The following is a 22,354-nucleotide window of genomic DNA, read 5'->3' on the forward strand; positions in this document are numbered from 1 at the left end:
TTTTTTGAGATGAAGTCTTGCTCTGTCACCTAGGCTGGAGTGCAGTGGTATGATCTCAGCTCACTGCAACCTCCACCTCCCAGGTTCATGCGATTCTCCTGCCTCAGCCTCCCAAGTAGCTGGGACTACAGGCGTGTACCACTACGCCTGGCTCATTTTTGTATTTTTAGTAGAGATGGGGTCTCACCATGTTGGCCAGGCTGGTCTCAAACTCCTGGCCTCAAGTGATCCCGTCTGCCTCGGCCTCCCAAAGTGCTAGGATTACAGGCATGAGCCACGACGCCCAGCCCAAAAGGTTCTTTTCAATTCACTTTAAAATGTCAGCAATACCCCACCTCTCATTTATAAAGCACAAGAAACATACACCAAAAATTAAAGTCAATGCAGTTGTGCTTTCTGTATTTTCTCACATTTAAAATACAAAACAAAAACTTCTAGATTTGTTCCCATTAAAAAATGCTCATAAAATTCTTAGGTTGAACTTTTCAATATCTTTTGACAATTCATCTTCATATATATCTCAACACCAAGACTATTAATCTCAGTTAGCTTATTATCTCACCAACTCTTCCTATTAAAAAGTTTTGACGTTTTACATATTGCCTAAAATTCACATCAGTTGTTTATAAAAGTGGTACATATGCATCTTTCAGATGCATAAAACTAAGTGCCCCTAATGTATGGAAATTCAGCAGGGAGTTCTAGAGTTTGTTCAGGAGAGCCTTTGGCCAACTGACTCTGATATCTCTCTTTCCTGCAGATCTGAGTTCAAGTTCAAAATAGAGACACAGGACTTAAAACACAGTAATCTAATGGCTGGGCTTAAATTTCTTTTAAACAGGAGGGTTTAAAATTATTTTCATTCCATTAACAAATGTACAAAAATAGCTCTTAAGTAATAACATGCATGTACTTTAATGTCACTGAACTACACACTTATAAATGGTTAAAATAGTAAATATTATATTATACATATTTTACCACAATAAAAAAGGAAGTGGTGTGCTCATTTGGAGAGAAAAAGGACAAAATATATTTCTTATTTTTTTCCATTTCCAGGCAAGCCATTTTCAGATCTGTTCCTTCCAACTTAACAGTTAATCAAATGAAATTAACATTTTACTGGATTTCAAAAATATAAGGCAGCTAAACATAGAAGACAAGATGAAGACTTTGAAGCAGTTCTATTTCTTTGAAAAAATGGGCCTCTAAAAACTAACAGATGCTCATCAAACAACTTTGAAGTGATAAGGCGACTGACCATCTTTTCTTTAGTTTTAATGGTAGATAAATTAATAATAGCTACTCGATCTTCTAATCATTTCAATGTGTGTATCCAAATGGCCGAAGAAGCTTACCAATCTGGCTTTGACTTACTGCTCTCAATCCAGTAAAGACAAAAGATCTGAGACAGTGTTGAAAGAGTATGCTTCCAAGTCTTACTGATACCCATCAATTATGAATACTAAGAATTTCAAAGCACATGTAAATTCTTGACTTAAGTTTTTAATTGGCTAAGGAAAAGATTTTGCATATGTTCACTATAGTAGATAAAAATAAATACAATTTCAAATATTTTCATTGATTGATAACATACCTCACGTTTGCTACTGGATCATGTGTCAGTTCAATAGCAGGTAGAAAGAAATATTTACAGAAAAATGATTTGGAAAATATCTCTATAATAAATTCACAGGTATCCAAAAATCGAAGTCTATTCCAGTAACTTTTTCCTTGGCCCAATTCTAGAAACAACAACAAAAATTATCTTGTTAATTTTTCCTACATGAAATTAATGTGACAAAGTTAGACACACAAAACACATAACAAGTTTCTTCATACCCACAATATGGCTAGCAAATACAAGAGATAAGAGGAAAAAAATCATTATTATATACCTCAGATTTGTAAATCCCCAAATTGACACCTCAAAAACCATAAAAAAGTTTTGTCAAACATTTCATTCAATTTCATAAGCATTTATTAACTATGGAATGACTGTATTTACTACTTTTTATCACCCACTATGTGCTAAGTACTCTATACATATTATCTCATTTAGCCCTGAAAAGCAGCCCAAAGAGGTGCACATACTTCTTCCTCCTAAAAAACAAGGATACTGAGATTCAGTGAGTTTAAAGTCACACAGTTGGCAGGTGCAGAGCTAGAATTCAAACACAAGTCTGTATAACTTCAAAGAGTTTTAAAACCAAATTAACTGTTTTGTTCCCTTTGTTTCCTTAAAAATGCCTAAAGTAGATATAGTCACATATAAACAGCATTACTGACAATAATTCAGGTCAATATTAAAAGGCTAATTTTCTACTTTTTACATAAATGTTCAAAAACAAAACCAAACTGAATCTTCTTTCAAAATAAAACATTCTAAACATGAGCTCCTAACACTGAATAATGAAAACCGAATTAAAATAAGATTATAAAAAGAAAGATTAAAGTATACTGAGCATACTTTTTCTTAAATGGAATTTTATAAAAGTACTCTAATTTTTTGAAAAGTAGTGATACACACTTAAACTGGTAAACCCCAATAACTAGAAAATCCCATTACCTGCCTATGCTGGATAATATAGTTTAGTAAAAACATTAAGACATTATGGGCAAAGCAAATATACAATAATCAGCAAATTCACTAAGTATATATAGGTGTGTGCAACTATTTCTAAAATCAATACTATAAACCAAATGTTTTTGCCTTGATTTTAGCTTTTACCAAATTAAAATAAATTTGCATTTGTAAACTGACTTAGTTTCTTAAGACATTATAAACCAACTAGGCTCATCAAATTTATATTCAAATATACTATCAACTCTATTCAAGGAAAAATCCCAGATTCTGTTAATTATGTGACTATTGAAATAGGACCATAAAATAAATGATTAGATTCATGGATATTCTATTTATATTTTAGTTCCAAATGCTATTTCATCAGGGCAGAAACTGAGCTTTCAATATAAGTAAACATATTTTAATTTCTAAAATGTAGACATTCACAAAAGAAAACAGAGTAATTATTACTTTCATTCCTCACAGATCTAATCTTGCCATAAGGAATTCTAAAAAATAAAAATCAACTTATAAAACCCAATAGTAACCTAATTATTCACAGCAAAATGATACATAAGTCAGATATAACTAAAGCCAACTAGTTCATTTACTTTCCTTTTTCAAAATAGTAGACAATATTACTTACGTTCAATTAATTTTTGAATGACCTCATGTCTCTGTTCTTGTTTACGATTATAACGCAGAAAAATGCATAGAGTTCGTGAGGCTGCCTTTTGGACAGGTAAGACATTCTTGAAGAAATAAGACAGACAGTTACACTAGGCTAATTCTAGTCTAGATAATTTGGGCCCACCAAATCAATTTTAAGTTATTGACTAAAATAAAGTGTTTGCTGCCTCTCAACTCATTGAATTTATATCCTTATGGAAGTATCTTCATAATTTAATGTTAATCACTCAGGCAAATCAACCAATACTTATATTACAAAGTTAATTTGGCATAGGCAAGTCCAAATCATCCAGATTTGACTCTTATTTCCTTGCCATCTCATCTTACATGACCAAATACACCCCTGCCACTTATTCTTTTAGCTGTTTTCTGGACTTTGTCATTCATTCATCTGACAAACATTTGCTACAACATGCCATGTGTTAGGTACATCACCAAAAATATGTCACTACTAAAATATACATTTAGAGATCCCGTGATCAGGTATACGCTTCAATCCTTCTGGCTTAATTCTAGCTCTTAATGATACAGATGACATTTAGAATCCAAAGAGCACCATGTCAATCATTCTTACCAGTATTTCAAGTCCCTTTGTCCTTTCAATTTCTGTCACACCACCAGGCAGAACCTTAATTCTAAATAAATATGGCCATTTACCTTTCCTGGGTTTGGGTCAAACCATACATTAGAGAAAAATCTCTCAACCAGACATATTGTGTCCAGTATAAATTCATGTTCATTATCTTGACTTACATACAAATATAATGTTGAATTACTAAAGATCCCAAATATTACAGTGGGGATCCTTGAAATTCAAATAGAATGAAACTTTACATTGCTGAGACAGTGTTGCCTGCTACCTCCTCTCATATTTTATATGAGCTATTCACATTATATCAGGTATAATTTGAGTGGGGTTTTTAATCTGTTGAATGTAAAAAGAGGGTATTTCCTATGATTTAGAAAAGAAAATTTTAAAAATATACATAAGCAGAAACATGACTGGACTTAAGGAAAATGAATTTTTGATAAATGAACTAAATAAAAGCATGTTATTCTTTTCTTTCATTTTATGCATACTGATAGAATTTCAAATACATATATAATAGTCATTAAAATATATATATTTTGTACCTCACATAAAACATATATTATAGTTTATGGTATGAGGTATTCTGCTGGGCCAGAAGTCAAAGATAAATATAATCAGGTCAAAAGCACATAAGAACCAGCTTGAAGAAGTTGTAACAATTTGTGCACAAAAAAATAATAACTGCAATAACATTATTTTATCTAAAAAGATGTTAAAAACAAAGTGCACTTGTCACCATTAAAAATAGCTACTATGCCACCTCCTAGCTCTGAAAATTGATAATTAGAGGAAAAAAATTAAGAATTCATCCTGTCTTTACATTAGTAAATGTAGCTCAAGGCAATCAAATAACCAATGTGGACAAAGGAATGCACTTCTTCACACAATGCCACCATCAAAAATGCATAAGAAATGATGGAATTTTAAAATTGTTTAGGAAGTTATAATGAAATCACCGATTCAAGTAAGGATCATCAATGGATTCTAAAACTAACAGGTAAAAAGCTGATAGGAAACTGGTATTCAGAGGGCTGAAATACCAGCTGAAGATTGTGCTGGCTATTCAAGCATAATTTTAGAATAATTTTTTTAATTCTATGAAAAATGACATTGGTAGTTTGATAGGAATGTGTTGAATCTGTAGATTGCTTTGGGCAATATGGCCATTTTAACAATATTAATTCTTCTAATCCATGAGCACAGAATGTTTTTCCATTTGTTTATGTCATCTATGATTTCTTTCAGCAGTGTTTTATAGTTCCCCTTGTAAAGATCTTTCGTCTCCGTGATTAGATGTGTTACTGGATTTTTTTTGTGGCTATTATAATTGGGATTGCATTCTTGATTTGGCTCTCAGCTTGAACGTTATTGATGTATAGAAATGCTACTGGTTTTTGTACACTGGTTTTGTAACCTGAAACTTTACTGTAGTGGTTTATCAGGTCTAGGAGCCTTCTGACAACATCCTTAGGGTTTTCTAGGTATAGTATCATATCAGCAAAGAGAGATCATTTGACTTCCTCTTTTCCTATTTGGATGCCTTTAATTTCTCTCTTTTGCCTGATTGCTCTGCCTATGACTTCCAGTACTATGTTTAATAGGAGTGGTATGAGTGGGCATCCTTGTCTTGTTCCAATTCTCAAGGGGATGGCTTCCAGCTTTTGCCCAATCAGTATGATGTTGGCGGTGGGTTTGTCATAGAGAGCTCTTATTACTTTGAGGTATGTTTCTTCAATGCTTAGTTTGTTGAGGGTTTTTAACACAGAGACACTTGACTTTATCAAAAGCCTTTTCTGAGTCTATTGAGATGATCATATAATTTTTGCTTTTAATCCTGTTTATGTGGTGAATAACATTTATTGATTTGCTTACGTTGAACTAACCTCACATTGCAGGAATGAAGCCTACTTGATTGTGGTGAATTAACTTTTTGATGTGCTACTGGATTTGGTTTGCTAGTATTCTCTTGAGGATTTTTATGTTGATGTTCATCAGGAACACTGACTTGTAGTTTTCTTTTTTTGTTGTGTCTTTGCCAGATTTTGGTATCAGGGTGATGGCGGCTTTGTAGAATGAGTTAAACAGGAACCCTTCCTCCTCAATTTTTTTGAATAGTTTCAGTAGGATTGATTCCAGCTCAGAGCAGGTTGCGAGGTATGTCTGCTGGTAGTCTGGCCATACAGTTTGTCAAGGGTGGAAGATCCCTGGGCAGGGCAGTGGTACAACTGGTATACAACCAGGTAGGCACACGCACTCCAGGATTTTCAGCCCAGCAGATGAGTGTGGGGCCCACCCAGCTTGCACTCCCCCAACTCAGCATCTGCCCCAGAGGTAGGCCTGACCAGTTGGGCTTGTCCCAAGCCTTCTGTGCCCAGATAACAGAGCCATGGAATGTTTCTATATTTCAAAAAATTGCAATAGGATGTCATATTAAATGTAAGGTGAATTATGAGTTAAATAATCCCCCTGGAAATTTCTGTGAAAAAAGTAGACAACTTTGTGGGGAGGCTTGAGTGCCACCTTGTTTTGAGGGAGGAGTCTTTTTTTTTTTCTTTTAACACTATTTATAAAGCTATCAATAGTAGGGCATCCATGTATTTGTATAAGCTTTCTCTGTTCCACTGCCACACTATAAAAGTAACCAAACTTATAGCAGGAAGCTTAAGGGGTGCCTTGGCAAAACAGCATAGCTGGGGTCAGACATTAAGGGTGTGGATGTATCAGACGTGCACATCAGAACAGAAGGTCCTTTGCAGTCAAGGTCACTGAGTCCTGTCAACCTTCCTCTTAAGAAGAACTATTTCAAGTTTGAAGTGAGTCTACCCTGTTCTTGGCAGTATATAATCAAAGGATAGGTGAAAGTGCCACCTAGTCACTCCTCTCTCCAGCTAGAGAGAAGATTCACAGAGAGAGACCTAGTGGGGAAGGAAAGGGAAACCTGAGTCCCCTCCTCTGGACCTAGGAAGCTGACATCCTCCTAGGGAGAATGGAATGAACTGAGTTTGTTCCACTATTTTGAAAATATGAAGAGTTTTGATAATTCCAGACTCAACCATGAGTTCAAAAGAATAAGATGAAAGGTACTGAGCTCACATTTGTCATCATGATTGTGAACATTCTTTGTAAGAAACGGTAATAAATCTGATCACTTGATATGACATGTGGCAGGCAGGCATATTTCTGAAGTAGCTTCTCGTGAGTTCTCCATTTTAAAGAGGCTGCAGCTCGCTGTTCAGCGGCTGTGAGTGCTGGAATCAAGTCAGGCAGAGAAGATAACTGAAAAATGAAACGCATCAAAAAACAAATCAATTATAAATAAATAAATAAATTGCAGCACTCAGTAAAATTACTCAGTTTTGTAACACATTGGGGAGGGGAATACTCCTTCTCATTTCAGAGTTTAGGAGATACCTTAGTTGTCACAAGGAGATAATTATCTGACTAAATCAAACACTTTTAAAAGAAATCATTAAGTAAAACGTATGATTCCTGTGAACCAAATTTTGAAATAAAAACTGCAACTCATTCTTCTTCCTGTCAGATTATCATAGCAACTTTTCTAACTACAGTAAAATGTATTATATATTACTGTCAGCAAGCTTTGACCTCCTAAATTCCTACCCTTTTCTTAGGTTACACAGTGGCTTAAAATTAATAATAAAGAATAAATCTCTACCCTTTTGTCCTATTTGCTATTCTTGGAATAATCATTAATGCTAATGAAAAATGAAAATATGAACATAAACTCCAAAGACAATAAACAACGATCATGGTAATTTAAAATTATTAATGTAAGAAAGATAGAGGAAATTCAAGCTGTTCATACTCTAATAGGTTTTTACTGACTACCTGCTATGTGGCATGCACTATTTTACATGCTTTTCAAACATTCTTTCATTGATGCCTCACAACACCCTGTAGAGTAGGATAATATTTACACAGCTCAGAATGTTTCTGAAAGATGAAGTTTACCTTATTTTCTTGAACACTGCTTTCTCCACCAGTAGACATAAGTTCCAAGATTTCTGGAAGATGATCTATAAGAGCATCTAGTACCTTTTAACAGAGATATTTATTACTGTTATAGTGATTACTATGGTTTTTTTCTAGATTAGTTACTCTACATGTCAATTTCTATATAGTAATAGTGGGGTTTTTTTTTTCCCCCAAACAACATTTTGGGTATTTGTATTTTCTTACTCTGCCATCTTCTTGCTGAAAAGTCTTAGAAACGTGATCAACTGCCTTGGCCAACCTTCGAAAAGAGATTAGTATACCTGCCTCTTGACATTGTTCAAATAGTCTAAATCTGAGACAGCTACTTCCACAAAACTAATATGTTCAGAAACTGCCTCCAAACTTTTGACAGGTATTTTAAATCGGATAATATTCTCAGTGATATCAAAATATTCGTGAGTTGCGCTTTGGCAAACTAACATTTAGGTGAAAGGAATATCTAAATATAGCATCAAAATAAAGTATTTCAAAGTCTTTGTAAGTACATATTAAGTGGTAAAACACTACACAAACAGTGGCAAGAGAAAAAAGTTATAAAATGTGATATATGATTACAATTGAGTAAAATAAAAACCTTTATATAGAAAAGAACATTCATATAAAAAAAGAAAAAGAAAACAAATAGTAACAGTAATTGAAATTAAAGGCATTCTTTTGTCTGTTTTTTGGCACTTCCTAAATTTTTCTTAATAAACAAATATGCATATACTAAGTTTTAAAACTGAATATATTTTAAAACCTAATTTTTTAAACTATTTTCCCAATATCCAGTTTATGATACAGTGGTACAACAATTTGAAGCTTCTGGAGCTAGTCAGCTGAAAGAGTTCACAAAATTTCAAGAAGTAGGGGAGAAAAGGCATTGGTATATTTGACCAAACATAAAAGAATTAAACATCAAAGAGTAAGAAAATATTACCTCCAGTGATTCATCTTGTAATAATGTTATTAGTTCTTTATGTATTAAATATACTCCAGAATTCAGAAGCTTAGACACCTAAAATATAGCAATAAAGTCTCTCAGATGTAAGACTACTAGACAGATACAGGTTACAACAATTTTTAAAAATACATCCTTGTTATATATTTCTTCTAAAAGCCATGTTATAATGCACATATAAAATTAGATTCTATAAAAATTAGTGGCACAAATAACCAGCTTTCTAGTCTGCCTCGTGACATGCTGGAGTGTGTGGACACACACAGGGGTGAGGAAATACAAAAGAATGGGATTTACCAGAGTCATAACTTTCACATCAACAGCAATAACAAGCCCACAGGGGCCTCTAGTTCACATTTTAAAGTCTTAGAGCAGCCAACAGGGTCTTAAAGGATATCCTGGGCATGCAAGTATTCATATGAGTTCAGAACTTCCCAGAGGGTAACTTCTACTGAAGGCCTACAGTGATACCGGGGTAGTTATAACTTCTAAGAAAGCAAACCAACTTTCCTTTTCCCCATCAAAGACTTTAATCAGCATGAGAGGAGTTGGGAGAGTCTCGAATAACACAGTTCCCCTTGTAAACAGCAGTTTTTTGTCTCCTCCAGATAAACTCGGAGCCCACAATAGTGGATTTACCAGTTTCTACTTCATCTTATTCTTTTTAAAACACACTGGGCTTGACTAAAGTTTTATTTGGGAAAAAAAAAAAAAAAAAGGTCCCTGGATAAAGAAAGTGTTTTAAAATTCTTTCCTCTAACACAGTTGTTTTTGACTTGTCGAAAATATTTCCAAAATATTATTATTATGAAAAATAAGAACAAAGAATACAGTAAAGCAATTATCAGAAGCTAGCATTAACACTGTTAGAAAAAGTTAAATCCACCAGTGGATTTTCATTACTTTAAAAAAAAAAAAAAAAAAACTTACACAAGCCCTTCATTTTATGGAGAGGCACATCATTTTTACACTACCTACATGGTATGATTGTGGTAGAATATGAAAACTAGCCACCCAGCAAATATAGATCAATGATTATCAAACTCACTTCCACCAGTGAAAGCATATTTGTATACATATGTACATTTCCATATGTTTAATTATATGGTGCTATGTTATGTCCACTATAAAACATAAATAAAATTATATATTAAAGTGATGAGAAAAAACAGAAAGTCTAAAATTGCATAAATACTGCATTCTCAGACCCCAATCTTGAACAACTGTCTCTGGAGACCACTGATCTAACAAGTACATGTGGACATGGTAACCAAGCCTAAATGACCATTTAATGCATGTTGGAGGTGAATATTCTGCTCAGCTGGTCAGTGCTCTCTGCCCTATCCCCACTCCTCCTAAAAAGCAGAGTTCTACAGGTGTGTTTTACAAAGATGATATAATTTTGCAGCACTGAAATTATTTTAACTAATTATACTTTAATTTAAAGGGAAGATATCCAGGATTTTGTATAATGCATATATATTTCATTCATACCAGAAAAAGTGTTCTTTTAAAAAAGTAAAACTATCACCCAATAGCCAAAAAAGAATCTAAGCAACATTTATAATGATGCTATGGATGGATATCCTGCACACTTGTAGAAAATCAAAGTGCCCTGACACAGGAACGCAGTGCAAGGAAGGGGGTGAAATATTCTCACTGAGAATAAGAACTTATACCACTTATCCAGAGGTTTTCTTTTTTTTTTTTTGAGACGGAGTCTCGCTGTGTCTCCCAGACTGGAGTGCAGTGGGGTGACCTCGGCTCACTGCAAGCTCCACCTCCCGGTTCACGCCATTCTCCTGTCTCAGCCTCCCGAGTAGCTGGGACTACAGGTGCCTGCCACCACGCTCAGCTAATTTTTTGTATTTTTTGTAGAGACAGGGTTTCACCGTGTTAGCCAGGATGGTCTTGATCTCCTGACCTCGTGATCCACCCACCTTGGCCTCCTAAAGTGCTGGGATTACAGGCGTGAGCCACCACGCCCGGCCTATCCAGAGGTTTTTATGCGTCAGTTTTGAGCTTGAAAGTTATAGCTTATCCATATTTATTGCAACCACGGCATACGTGCACTTCTTGCTGTCATTCAAGAAACATGCCCCAAATTTCAACTTCAAGGGTTCAAAAGTTAAATTCATGATAAAAGTTTCAACTTACTTTTGCTCGTACTTTATAGAGAGTCATAATAGCAGAATCTAAAAGCCATGCTCATGAAACACCATCCATTTGTAGTAAAAATAATTAATGAGTTTCAATTTTCTATTGGTTCTCAAGCGCTTAAGTTTAGGTGCAAAGTTAACTGTAAATATTATAAAGCATATAAAAACTGATTTTACCTTAAAATCTGCATCACCCATATCTACCACAATGTCTGGTTTAAAGTAAACACTTGGTATAGATATGCTGAATGAATGGGTTAATAAAAGAATTCACAAATATCATGTATTTATGGAAATGGATTCTGTAAACATACTAAAAAAGAAGAAAATTATGGAAGTTTTTAAACAAGATTTAAGACTAGAACATGAAAGAGATATCCAGTCTATATCTTATAATCTACAAGCACAAAATCATCTACTATACATAGGTAGAATTAACAACAAATGTAAAGTGATACTAAGTCTTCAGACTTACTTCATAAAAGCAAATAGCAATAGTGTATCTGACTGGTACTTCAGGGTCATGGCAAAGGCAGAAGAATGTAGAATAGAGTTCCATGTGGAAGTTTTTAGGATCAACAAAAACAATCATGGCCTGGTGGAGGTGGAAGGGAGATGAGTGGGAAGGAAAGAAAAACATGCATCAATACCTAATATTATAATCGTCTCACTTAAATTGAAATCATGTTCTCTGAATTGTAATTTAATTAGAAATCATATTTGGAAGATCCAAATATGTGTATATCAGTCTGATTTATACACAGATATATAAATTTCTCAAATATTTACTCTGTATGTACTATGCACGCTAGACATAATGCTAAGCAGTAAGTGTCAAAAATGGCAATATTTTGAATGCCATCTATGCACCTATTTTAAAGTTATAATAAAAATCCTCAGTAAATATAAATACATATTTATTACCGGAAAGTTATAAGCACAGTTCTTCCGTACTGAAATATATTTCTTCTCCTGCTCTAAGATTTGGGGTGGAATCTGGTTTTCATTGTGTCCATTTTCTTGTTGCAAACCCAATGTACAAAGTTTCTTATAAAATTCCAAAAATCTCAAGTGCTGATCTGGAGTGAAAATTCCTAAAACAAATATAAAAACCTATGCTCAACATTTCAATCGAAAATAAAATTTAAAAAGGGAAAATCAAAGTACAAGAAAAATATAATTGAAGCCAAATACTTAAATAAATGGTTGCAGATAGTTTACAAATAAAAGGAACATGAAAAGAGTAACTGTTAAGAATCTAACAGATCACATTATTTTACCTCATGTTAATTCCAGTAATATTTTAATTTCAAAAGTATAACTTACATAATGCAGGAACTATGCCTGCATTAATTGCTGCAGCATGTATCATATTGTAGGCCACTAAAATGTCGCTAATAATAACATTGTGGCTATTTGTACATCTGCTATTTTCTTATAGTAAATGTTCTAAAATTGCTGGCAGAAAAGACACATGCATGTGTGTATGTGTCTCTGCAGGGAAGGAGCTTAAAAACGGAATCTGAAAGACAGCAAAGTAAATTCAAAACATTTTTAATCAATGGAATGGTTCCACATTCATCAAGTATCTCGAGGAGCTAGAAACTCATAATATATTGTTATGAGTTCATTATTAAACAGTCAATCTCACACTGATATAGTAAGCTAAGAACTATGTGTTCAAAATGCCAAGAGTTATGGTATTATTATTCCACATCCCAAGCTGAACTTCTCTAATGATATAATAAATTATTCAATAAACGGTTAATAAGTGTATACTTACTACATACAAATAGTAAATAAGCCTGAGCTTCTATTATTACATACCAAATAATACATAAGTATAAAATATTCAGAGATTTAAAGAGCTATGTTTACTTTATTCTGTCATTGTTCTTTCAAACAGGTTCTACTGGTGAAAAAGTCATTCCTAAATGTGCTCTAAATGATGTTATCAAAATTCTAAGATCTCATAAGATTTTTATATACTTGAGAGCTAGGCTTTACAATTAACTGAAGAGCCAAAGTTTAATGACTAAGGTAGAAAAAAAGGGAAAACAGTCTCAAATTCTTAGGATATATCATACCATATAGTCCATGACATAGTTTTCCTAAATGGAAAGATAAAGAAATAAGAATTGATTCATCTGCTTTGAAAGATTTTTCACAAAATGATTTCACTAAGGGAAGTATAGTTTGACTTCTGTCATCTGGAAAACAAAACAAAATAATACATACTTTAAATTCAGTCATCCATACTGCACATGTGGAAACTAATACACACAAATTCCAGAAAGAAAAATTACTACATTAGCCTCATAGGTAATAGAAAATACCTGAAAGCAATGATGATGGAGGTGGGTGGTGAAAAAGGGCTAAGAAGAGGGTTGAAATGATCAAAAACTTTAATGTCAGGTTAAGGGGTTTGGACTTCAGATTGCAGGCCATTGGGAACAGAATATAAAGAGTGACTATGAATTAAAAAGCTAAGATGATTGAGGATTTGAGTCTGAATAACTAAAAGAATTCTAATACCATTAACATAAATAAATAGTAAGCAAAGGAAACTTTTCTTATTCTCTTTTACACACATCTCATACCATGCTGCAGCTTAAGCCCATTTTACCATTTCATTTTTTACTAAAATTATATTAGCTTATAATATGTTCTATGTATTGAATTTCATCACTTTTACTTCTTAGATGGCTCTTCTTTAAAATATTAATCGATTCTTTGAGTACATCTGCTTAGGTCACAAGTATCTGACATAGTGGGGATATTTAACTCTCAATTCTAAATGCTCTCCAAATTTCTCACAGTTTTCTTAAATTTCAGAAATGAATCACTTCTTTATTATCTGGAAATGTTAAGTAAAATGCTGTAACAGGCTTATGAGTATTATTATTACTATTATCATTACATTTCGGCGTTATATCTACTATTTTTGTTAAATGACATTCATTCAACACACTGTGTTTCTTACAGAACAAGCCTTGTAACTAAGTAGAAATAGAAATATGAATAATAAATAGTCTCTTATTTTGAGAAATGCAAACCAGCAAAAAAGCCAAACACAAACAATGTAAGACAATGTGATCACTGCCTTAACAGCTGGTATAAGGCAGGGATCTATAAACTTTTTTGTAAATATTCTAGGCTTTGCAGGCTGTATCCCAACTACTCGGCTCTGTTCTTGTATCACAAAAACAGCCACAGACAATACGTGAACAAATAAGTGTGGCTCTGTTCCAATAAACTTCATTCACAAAAATAGGGGGTGGGCCAGATTTGGTCTAAGGGCTATAGTTTGCCAACGCCTGGTGCCAGGGATTTAGAAAGATATCAGGGAGGAAACTGTATTTAAACTGGGAACTAAAGAAGCAGAAGGAGTTGGCTAGGAGAAAAATAGAGGGAAGGAACAATAGAGAAAGAAAAAGTATGAGAAAAGACTAGAGGTGTGAAAGAAGGTATGCTAAGCAAGTGGGACTGGAGCATCAGACACAAGAGGAGTGGGAAAGAATGGTAGGAAATAAAGCCACAAACACAGTTAGACCCAGCTCTGTGATAAATGGGTGTGGGCAGTAAAAGGGAAAAGATCAAAGATGATGGCAAGGTTCTAGTTTGGAGCCTGGGGATGCCCCATTATTAGAGGAAAAAAGATTTATTCATTCACTTATCATGTATTGAGGTTTTATTCCTCTGGTTTGTCATATTGTCTAAATAACTGTTCTGGAAAATCCAAACACAATTATTGTCCATATTGCAATAATCTTTAAGAGGCTTCCTGGAGTTCAGATAAAATGTTGGTAATCCAACTAAATGTAATACTATAATTACACAATTGAATTCTGTACTTAAGTACTTGACATTTACCCCTCCAAATTTCACTTTATCAAAATAGTTAATGTTTACTGATAACTAATGTCCAGCATTAGTCAAGAGTCTAGTCATACATTCAGTAGAGCAGTTAACTGTCTCTGACATGATTTACATAACACTAAGGAATATCTCTTTACCCTCTCCCACTCAAATATCCCATCCCAAATTTCTCCCCCAATGGCCATGAGATTTCTAGCATTAAAATATTACTAAAGAGAGGAAACTCATGTAGACAATGTCTCAGGATCTGCCTTAATGTCAATTAGGTGAAAAAGTTAAAGTCAAATTCTTAGCCCTATATACACACAAGTCAGTTAAGTTTTGATGGGAGAAAAGAGAGATGGAATATGTAGCAGCAACACTGTATGCCATGTGGTATTGGTTTTAATATGGTTTGTTCCCATCAAAATGCCTGTCAAGGCTTGGCCCCAGTGCAGCAATAGTGGATGGTGAAATCTTTAAGAGGTGGGGTCGCATGGGTCCACCCACTGGCTCCACTCTCATGGGTTGACTGGTGAAGTTCCTGTGGTATTAAGTGAGGTCTCCTTCACAAGGGACTGGGTTAGCTCTTGTGGGACTGGGTTAGTTCTCTGGAGAGCAGGTTGTTATAAAGTCAGTTTCTTTTGTTCCCTCTCCCTTTTGCAGGTCTGCTTCCCCTTCCACTCCTCTGCCACATTATGAGGCAGCATGAGGCTCTCATCAGAAACAGGTCAGATGGGACTGCCTAACTGGAACTTCCCAGCCTCTAGAAATATGAGCCAAAATAAATTCCTTCATAAATTACCTGGTCTCAGGTATTCTGTTATAGCAACACAAAATGGACTACGACACCATGAGGTAAAAGTGAAAGCCAAGAAGACACCAAAACAGAATGAATCATAAAAAGAGGGAGAGGAAGGGAGGCTTAACATAAGAAATTCTAAATCTACTTTTATTCCTGATTAGTGACATAAAACATATAGAAAAACACTATTTTCAGAAGCAAAGATGTATCCACATGATTTACCTGTATCAAATATGTCAAGCAGATTAACCAAAGTTTCAAAAGCTGCAAGTCGTACACTGCTGCCTTCATCCCTAGAAAGTTCTATTAATTCAGGGAGCACCACGCTTTTTGTAAGTTCTGTCCTGCACAGTAAGCAATAGAAGAAAACAAATCAAATCAATAAATGTGTAGCAAGAACTTACTAAAAACCAGTGACTGGGCTAGTTGCTGCAGAAAATATGAAAAATCATAAAGATACTGTTTCTGCTCTCCAGAAGCTTTCAGTCTTATGGGGAAAGGATATCATACATATAAGAAACATTAATAGTAATTTCATAATGATTTAAATCAATCCCACTTCCCCCAGCATAATATTGTTACCTACAGAAATCTTAATAACTAAGAGTTTATATTAAACTTTATAAATTATAATATAGTTTTCCATTTTAAGCAACTTCAGCAAATATCTGGACTAATTAGAAAAACTTATCAGTAGTAACTGCAGAAACCTAAATAATGTATTTTTATCTAGATTTCACGGTATAAATTATTTTTCCATTCACCTCATACATGACATTATGGTAACTAATTTCTATATAGAAGATGATATATTACTCTAGGTGTCCTATCTAGAAGAATGAAATATAATATAAATGCTTTTAGGGAGTATATAATATTTATAAGACAGTCACAAATAGTTCTTATTCAACACTTTGTGTCTGCTTATTCCTCATGATAAGGTGTCATTGTAATGACAAACACTTTGATAAAGGAGAGGTTTATTATGTGGGTAGCTTTCTTGGGTACAAGATGGAAAATGGCATCAATTATAATTGAAGTAAGATGTTGATAGAGTCCAAGAAAGTTATTAAGAGCTGTAGAAAACTTTTAAAAATTCAGGGCAAATTTCAACGACTCTAAGACAATGCTGTCAAGTAGAACTTTCTCCAATGACGGAAATGTTTATCATTTGTGTTCTTCAATAGGGTAGCCACATGTGGCTACTGAGCATTTTTTAAAATAAGTTCATTATGAATGAGGAACTAAAGCTTTAATTTTCTTTAATTTTCCTTATTTTAAACTAAAATTGCCACATGTGACCAGGGGCTACCATATTAGACAGCATAGCACAAAGACAAGGACTTGAGCAATTGAAGTGCCAAAAAAAAAAAAAAAAGTTTCCAAGAGATTGATCTCGGTCATACAGATACAGATATTAACATTACCAGTAGTTCACAAACATTAGGCAAATACAGGATGTAGACAGAGGAGGTAAAAGAGTAAAATGTGACAGAACATATCCAAAAGTCATAAAAATTTATTTCATATAAATTTTGCTCAGAATATATTTGTATACCTACTGAAATCCTTGAATTTATTAACAATGGAAGAAAATAGTTTAAGAAAAATAATTTCATCTCTATAGTAAAAGTTATTTTCATTCAATCTTTAAACAGAGTTTTTTTAAAAAACGTTAGAGTGATGCAAATTCAACTTAATTATTTCTGGGCATTAAAAATGAAAATAATCATAACAAATAACTCTTTCATTAATTGTGTTAAACTTCCAACACAACACTTAAATATTATTTAGTAAGAGTGGACACAGGACAGAGTACACTACCATACCCTGTGTGACATTCTACTATACCCTGTGTGACATTCAAAAGCCTTTTCAGAACCTTAAATATTGGCCCAGATATTTTAAAAAATTAACAAAGGGGCCGGGCGCGGTGGCTCAAGCCTGTAATCCCAGCACTTTGGGAGGCCGAGACGGGCGGATCACGAGGTCAGGAGATCGAGATCATCCTGGCAAACACATTGAAACCCCGTCTCTACTAAAAAAAATACAAAAAAACTAGCCGGGCGAGGTGGCGGGCGCCTGTAGTCCCAGCTGCTTGGGAGGCTGAGGCAGGAGAATGGCGTAAACCCGGGAGGCGGAACTTGCAGTGAGCTGAGATCCAGCCACAGCACTCCAGCCTGGGCGACAGAGCGAGACTCCGTCTCAACAAAAATAAATAAATAAATAAAAATAAATAAATAAATAAATAAATAATTAACAAAGGTACAAATGACCACAATCTGATTGCCCTAGCTTGTGAAACAAAGAACCAGATGAAATCAGAGCAACTTCTGCTAAAAATGAGAGGTTCCAATGATTTTTGCACCAATTTTGAATCTTGTTTTTAAAAGAAAAGCTTTCCCAAGACGGTTTTGAGGGAAGACTCCCTTTAATATCATACTTCTAAGACTGAAATGATATCAGTTCTTATGGTTGAGGAGACTGGCTGCTATGTCCCTCCTGGAGCTTCAGGCACCCATAAAACAAGGAGAGTAACAAAGCAAATATTGGAAGCCTGAAGTTGCACAGAAGTTATAGAAAGTCTTCCATTAGAGTGTAGTCAGTCCTCAACATCTGCAGGTTCTGCATCTGTGAATTTAACCAACCATGAATAGAAAACATTAATAAAAAAAATTTCTTCTTTACTGAACATGTACAGACTTTTTTCTTGTCATTATTTTCTGAACAATACAGCATAACTATTTACATAGCATTTATATTATATTAGGTATTATTAGCATCTAGAGATTATTTTAAACATGTGGAAGGATATAAACAAGCCGTATGGAAATACTACACTCTTTTATATCAGAGACTTGAGCATCCTCAGGTTTTGGTATCCAAAAGAGGTCCTGGAACCAAGTCCCCAAGGACATGGAGGGACAACTGCAATCCCACCTGAAATGACCCAATAATATAGTCAAAGAATAGCCAGTCAAACATATTCCAAGTATGGTTTATATTGGGATATCTTTCATTTCCTGAATCTAGGTGTCTGGAATAATAACTAAGCAACTAAGAAGAAAAAAAGAAATTAACATTAATCAAATACCTACCACCATGCTAAGCACATTCCTCTTTAACTCTTTTAATCCAGACATAGAGGAGGTACTTGTTATGATCATTTTTAAAGATCAAATATAGCCTTTCGATGGCATGCTTTCATGGAAATGGCATAAGGAATTCAAAGTATACCTACCCAATGCCCTGAGCTATATTTTCTAATTGCCGACACATACAAGATCGAACTTCATATTCTACATCCTGACAGAGTGATTTTACCAGAGGAAGTATTTCTCGCTTAATGCTGAAGTCGGGGAGAAAAGAAACATGCAAATGAATGAGTGTTTCAGAATAATATTCCCAAACAATTATCAATAAAATCTTAACTCACCTTAATAATAACAAATGTACTTTAATAGAAAAAATAATACTTTACAATGTATTTTACATATGTTATTAAATTTAGATGTTATTAGCTACTTATTAAATTTGGATGTTATTAGCTACTTGTAAATTATGTATACCACAGTCTTTTAAAAATAATGGTTAATTTTGGATTGGCAGTTGAAATGTCTATAGCTAGGATAAAAGGCTGTAGCAGTGGAATATCTGAGTCTAGCAACCATCAACCAAAATATTCCTCAGCTTTACTTTTGTATCACAGTTACACAACATTCCATTCTTTTCATCTGGTATTTAATAAGTAGGCAAGAAGTAGCACATGAATTATACACATGCTCCATAAAACTTCAAAGTAAGTTAGATTATTCAAAATAACAAATTCACAACAACAGTGTATAAAAGCAGAAATTCTATCTTGATGCTGTTTGCCCATTTTGAAAGTCAATAAGGTAATGCCATTTTATCCTCAAAACTACATTTGGTATGAGATAGGGAAGATTAAGATAGGAAGTAGGAAAATAGTTTAGCTTATCAATTCTGAAAGGTTATGAGATTGAAAAGAAAGGCATCTGAATAAGTAAATTCTGTCATGAGAATTCTATAAAGTTAAAATAGTTAACTAAATTTGTATGCAGTATGAAATAATACAAATATATTGTTATACAGTCATTATACATTTTAAATCAATGTAATAAAGTAGACCAAAAATTACACACAAATACTCACGTGTGGGCATCAAATTTGTTGGTCAATTTTCCTAAAATTTTACAACTAACTAAACGAGACTGGACTGTTTGGGAAAGTTGTGCCTTGGAAACAAGTGGATTCAAAATCTAAAGAGAAAATTCAGAGAAAAAAATTCACAAAATTTTATACATTCATGCCACTCATGTCAGCTATTTCCTTCAGAGTATTTTAATGTTCTAAATATTTTTAAAGAATCTGAATTACAGTTTGAGGTTCATGACTCAATAACTTGGATTATTTTGTCTTCTGAGTTATTAAGGTAAAGATAATTACAAATTATGCAATTAAAACAATTAGAAAAAAAACCGAAGTAAAGTTAACGGTGATTTTACAATGCTCTGTATGCACAGATAAAAGCAGAATTTTGAAATATATATTTTAAAAAGAAAAAAGCAAATTAATGACTAAATACCTTGAAATGTATTTTTATTTCATATAGATTAATTTTTATATTTATCCTAATGGGATGAAAAACATTATAGCTTCAAATAAATCCTATTAAATAATTATGTCATTTGAATACAATAAGCCAAGTCTGATATTGCATTATGTATATATTGGGCACTCAAATACTACAACAGCCTGACAGACTATAAAAAACTATGAAGATCAGACCCTGATTCCAGTCCCAGTTCTTTAGTTTGTCCAAATACTCTCGCTATTTCTCAATTTTTTTTTTTTTTTCTTTTTGAGACGGAGTCTCACTCCGTCGCCCAGGCTGGAGTGCAGTGGCCCGATCTGGGATCACTGCAAGCTCCGCCTCCCGGGTTCCATGCCATTCTCCTCCCTCAGCCTCCCGAGTAGCTGAGGCTACAGGTGCCTGCCACCACACCCAGCTTATTTTATTTTATTTTTTTTAATTTTTACTAGAGACGGGGTTTCACCGTGTTAGCCAGGATGGTCTCGATCTCCTGACCTTGTGATCCACCCGACTCGGCGTCCCACAGTGCTGGGATTACAGGCGTGAGCCACCGTGCCCGGCCATAACTCGCTATTTCTAATCTCCAGTTTCTCATCTATTTAAAATGGAAATTAGAATATGTCCCACTAAGATCTCTTTAATTTCTAAAATTCTATGACTCTTATAGTCAACTGGCTTGTTTCCTCTCAAAGTAGCTGGAATTACTGAATATGCATTGATAATTTAGAAGTGAAAAGTTTAGAATTACATATCTAAAATCTTTGAAACCACATGTTAAATAATATGGTATTCTAGAGTAAAAATTGCATTATACAGCATATGGCTTTTCAAAAAATATAAAAATCACATGTCTACATTACGTTCAACATTTAAATATGCATAATCATCTAGATGTTTGGCATCAGATAGTATGCAAACATCCTTATAACTAGAAAATCTTCCCATTTTCAAGCCAATATTTAAGCATTGTGATAGGACCATAAACTATGAAGACAAAGAAAGGACAAAGATACTTAATGAAGTCAGTAGAGGACATTTCATTGGCTGATGACTCTTTTTTTCAATCATGACATATTTGGAAAGAAATATATATAGAAATAATGTTCAAAGAATACAAAATCTTTTCATTAGTGGATACATTTCCTTTCCATTTTCTTCTTCTTCTCTCATTGTAATTTATTTAAAACCTTTAGGGAAGAGTATGCTGTTCAATGTTGAAAATTAATAGGCAAACAACATGTTGGGAATAATACTTGTAAGTATAACAAAGAATTGGCAACCATAATAGGTAAATAGCACATATAAATAGTGATTAAAGGATAGGATCAAACAATTGCAAAGGAATACAGAGAAACTGATATAAATATGAGAAAATATTCAACAGCACAATAATTTTAAAATTCCAATTAAAATGTAATTCCATTTTTAGCCCATTAAATAGAAACACTATTGCTGATAAAAGTCCAGGAAAAGAGCATCTTCACATATTGTTAGTAGAAAGTTTAAGAATATTAATGCCCTCTGATCCATTAATTTCTTTTTGAAAGCTACAATTAAATAAATTATCTGAAAAACAGGAAGAGCTCTACAGAAATGTTCATTAATGTCCTATTCAATAGTAAAATATAAGCCTGAAAACAGGCTTAAATGTTTAACAAGTAAAATATTCTGCAGCTACTACCAAATGAGTTTAAAATAATATAGGAAAGTAAGGCTAAATGAAAAACAACCATATATAAATTCAGTATGATCACTGATATGGCAAGCAGCAACCATATATACGAAAAAAATTTGAAAGGAAATACATCAGGACCTTAAAAGTGGACAAGTACAGAACTACAAATTCTTTTTTCTTCCTTCTATATTTTATATTTCTCAAATTTTCTACAATGTGCACGTGTTACATTCAAAATGAAAAACAACTTTCTTTTTTAAAAACCATTTTTGACAATAAACCTTTAAAAAAAAAAAAACCTTAGAGTCACTTACTCATTAGTATTTATCCCATGAAAGTATTACCTCATGCCGTAGGGTTTCTTTTGGCAATACTTCTATAACAGACAGAAGAGTTTCCAGCCATGCATTGCTGACACCTGGTTGACACAGATAAAA

The 22,354-nt window shown here is 33.7% G+C and overlaps 1 protein-coding gene across 2 annotated transcripts in view; it reads right to left on the bottom strand.

The window, feature by feature from the left end:
* PPP4R4 (protein phosphatase 4 regulatory subunit 4) overlaps positions 1 to 22,354 on the bottom strand; it is a 106,481-nt gene that overhangs the window by 27,464 nt on the left and 56,663 nt on the right. For both annotated transcript variants that reach the window (XM_003902209.4, XM_009212180.3), the window contains 12 exons: positions 22,262 to 22,335; positions 19,801 to 19,907; positions 18,869 to 18,976; positions 15,850 to 15,971; positions 13,052 to 13,174; positions 11,889 to 12,058; positions 11,440 to 11,559; positions 8,785 to 8,862; positions 7,821 to 7,904; positions 6,942 to 7,124; positions 3,213 to 3,318; positions 1,598 to 1,745 (listed from right to left, as the gene is read on the bottom strand). In XM_003902209.4, coding sequence (XP_003902258.1) covers positions 1,598 to 1,745; positions 3,213 to 3,318; positions 6,942 to 7,124; positions 7,821 to 7,904; positions 8,785 to 8,862; positions 11,440 to 11,559; positions 11,889 to 12,058; positions 13,052 to 13,174; positions 15,850 to 15,971; positions 18,869 to 18,976; positions 19,801 to 19,907; positions 22,262 to 22,335 — 1,423 coding nt within the window. The remainder of the gene's footprint in view (positions 1 to 1,597; positions 1,746 to 3,212; positions 3,319 to 6,941; positions 7,125 to 7,820; positions 7,905 to 8,784; positions 8,863 to 11,439; positions 11,560 to 11,888; positions 12,059 to 13,051; positions 13,175 to 15,849; positions 15,972 to 18,868; positions 18,977 to 19,800; positions 19,908 to 22,261; positions 22,336 to 22,354) is intronic.

The sequence above is a fragment of the Papio anubis genome, chromosome 7 (assembly GCF_008728515.1).
Source record: "Papio anubis isolate 15944 chromosome 7, Panubis1.0, whole genome shotgun sequence".
NCBI lineage: Eukaryota > Metazoa > Chordata > Mammalia > Primates > Cercopithecidae > Papio > Papio anubis.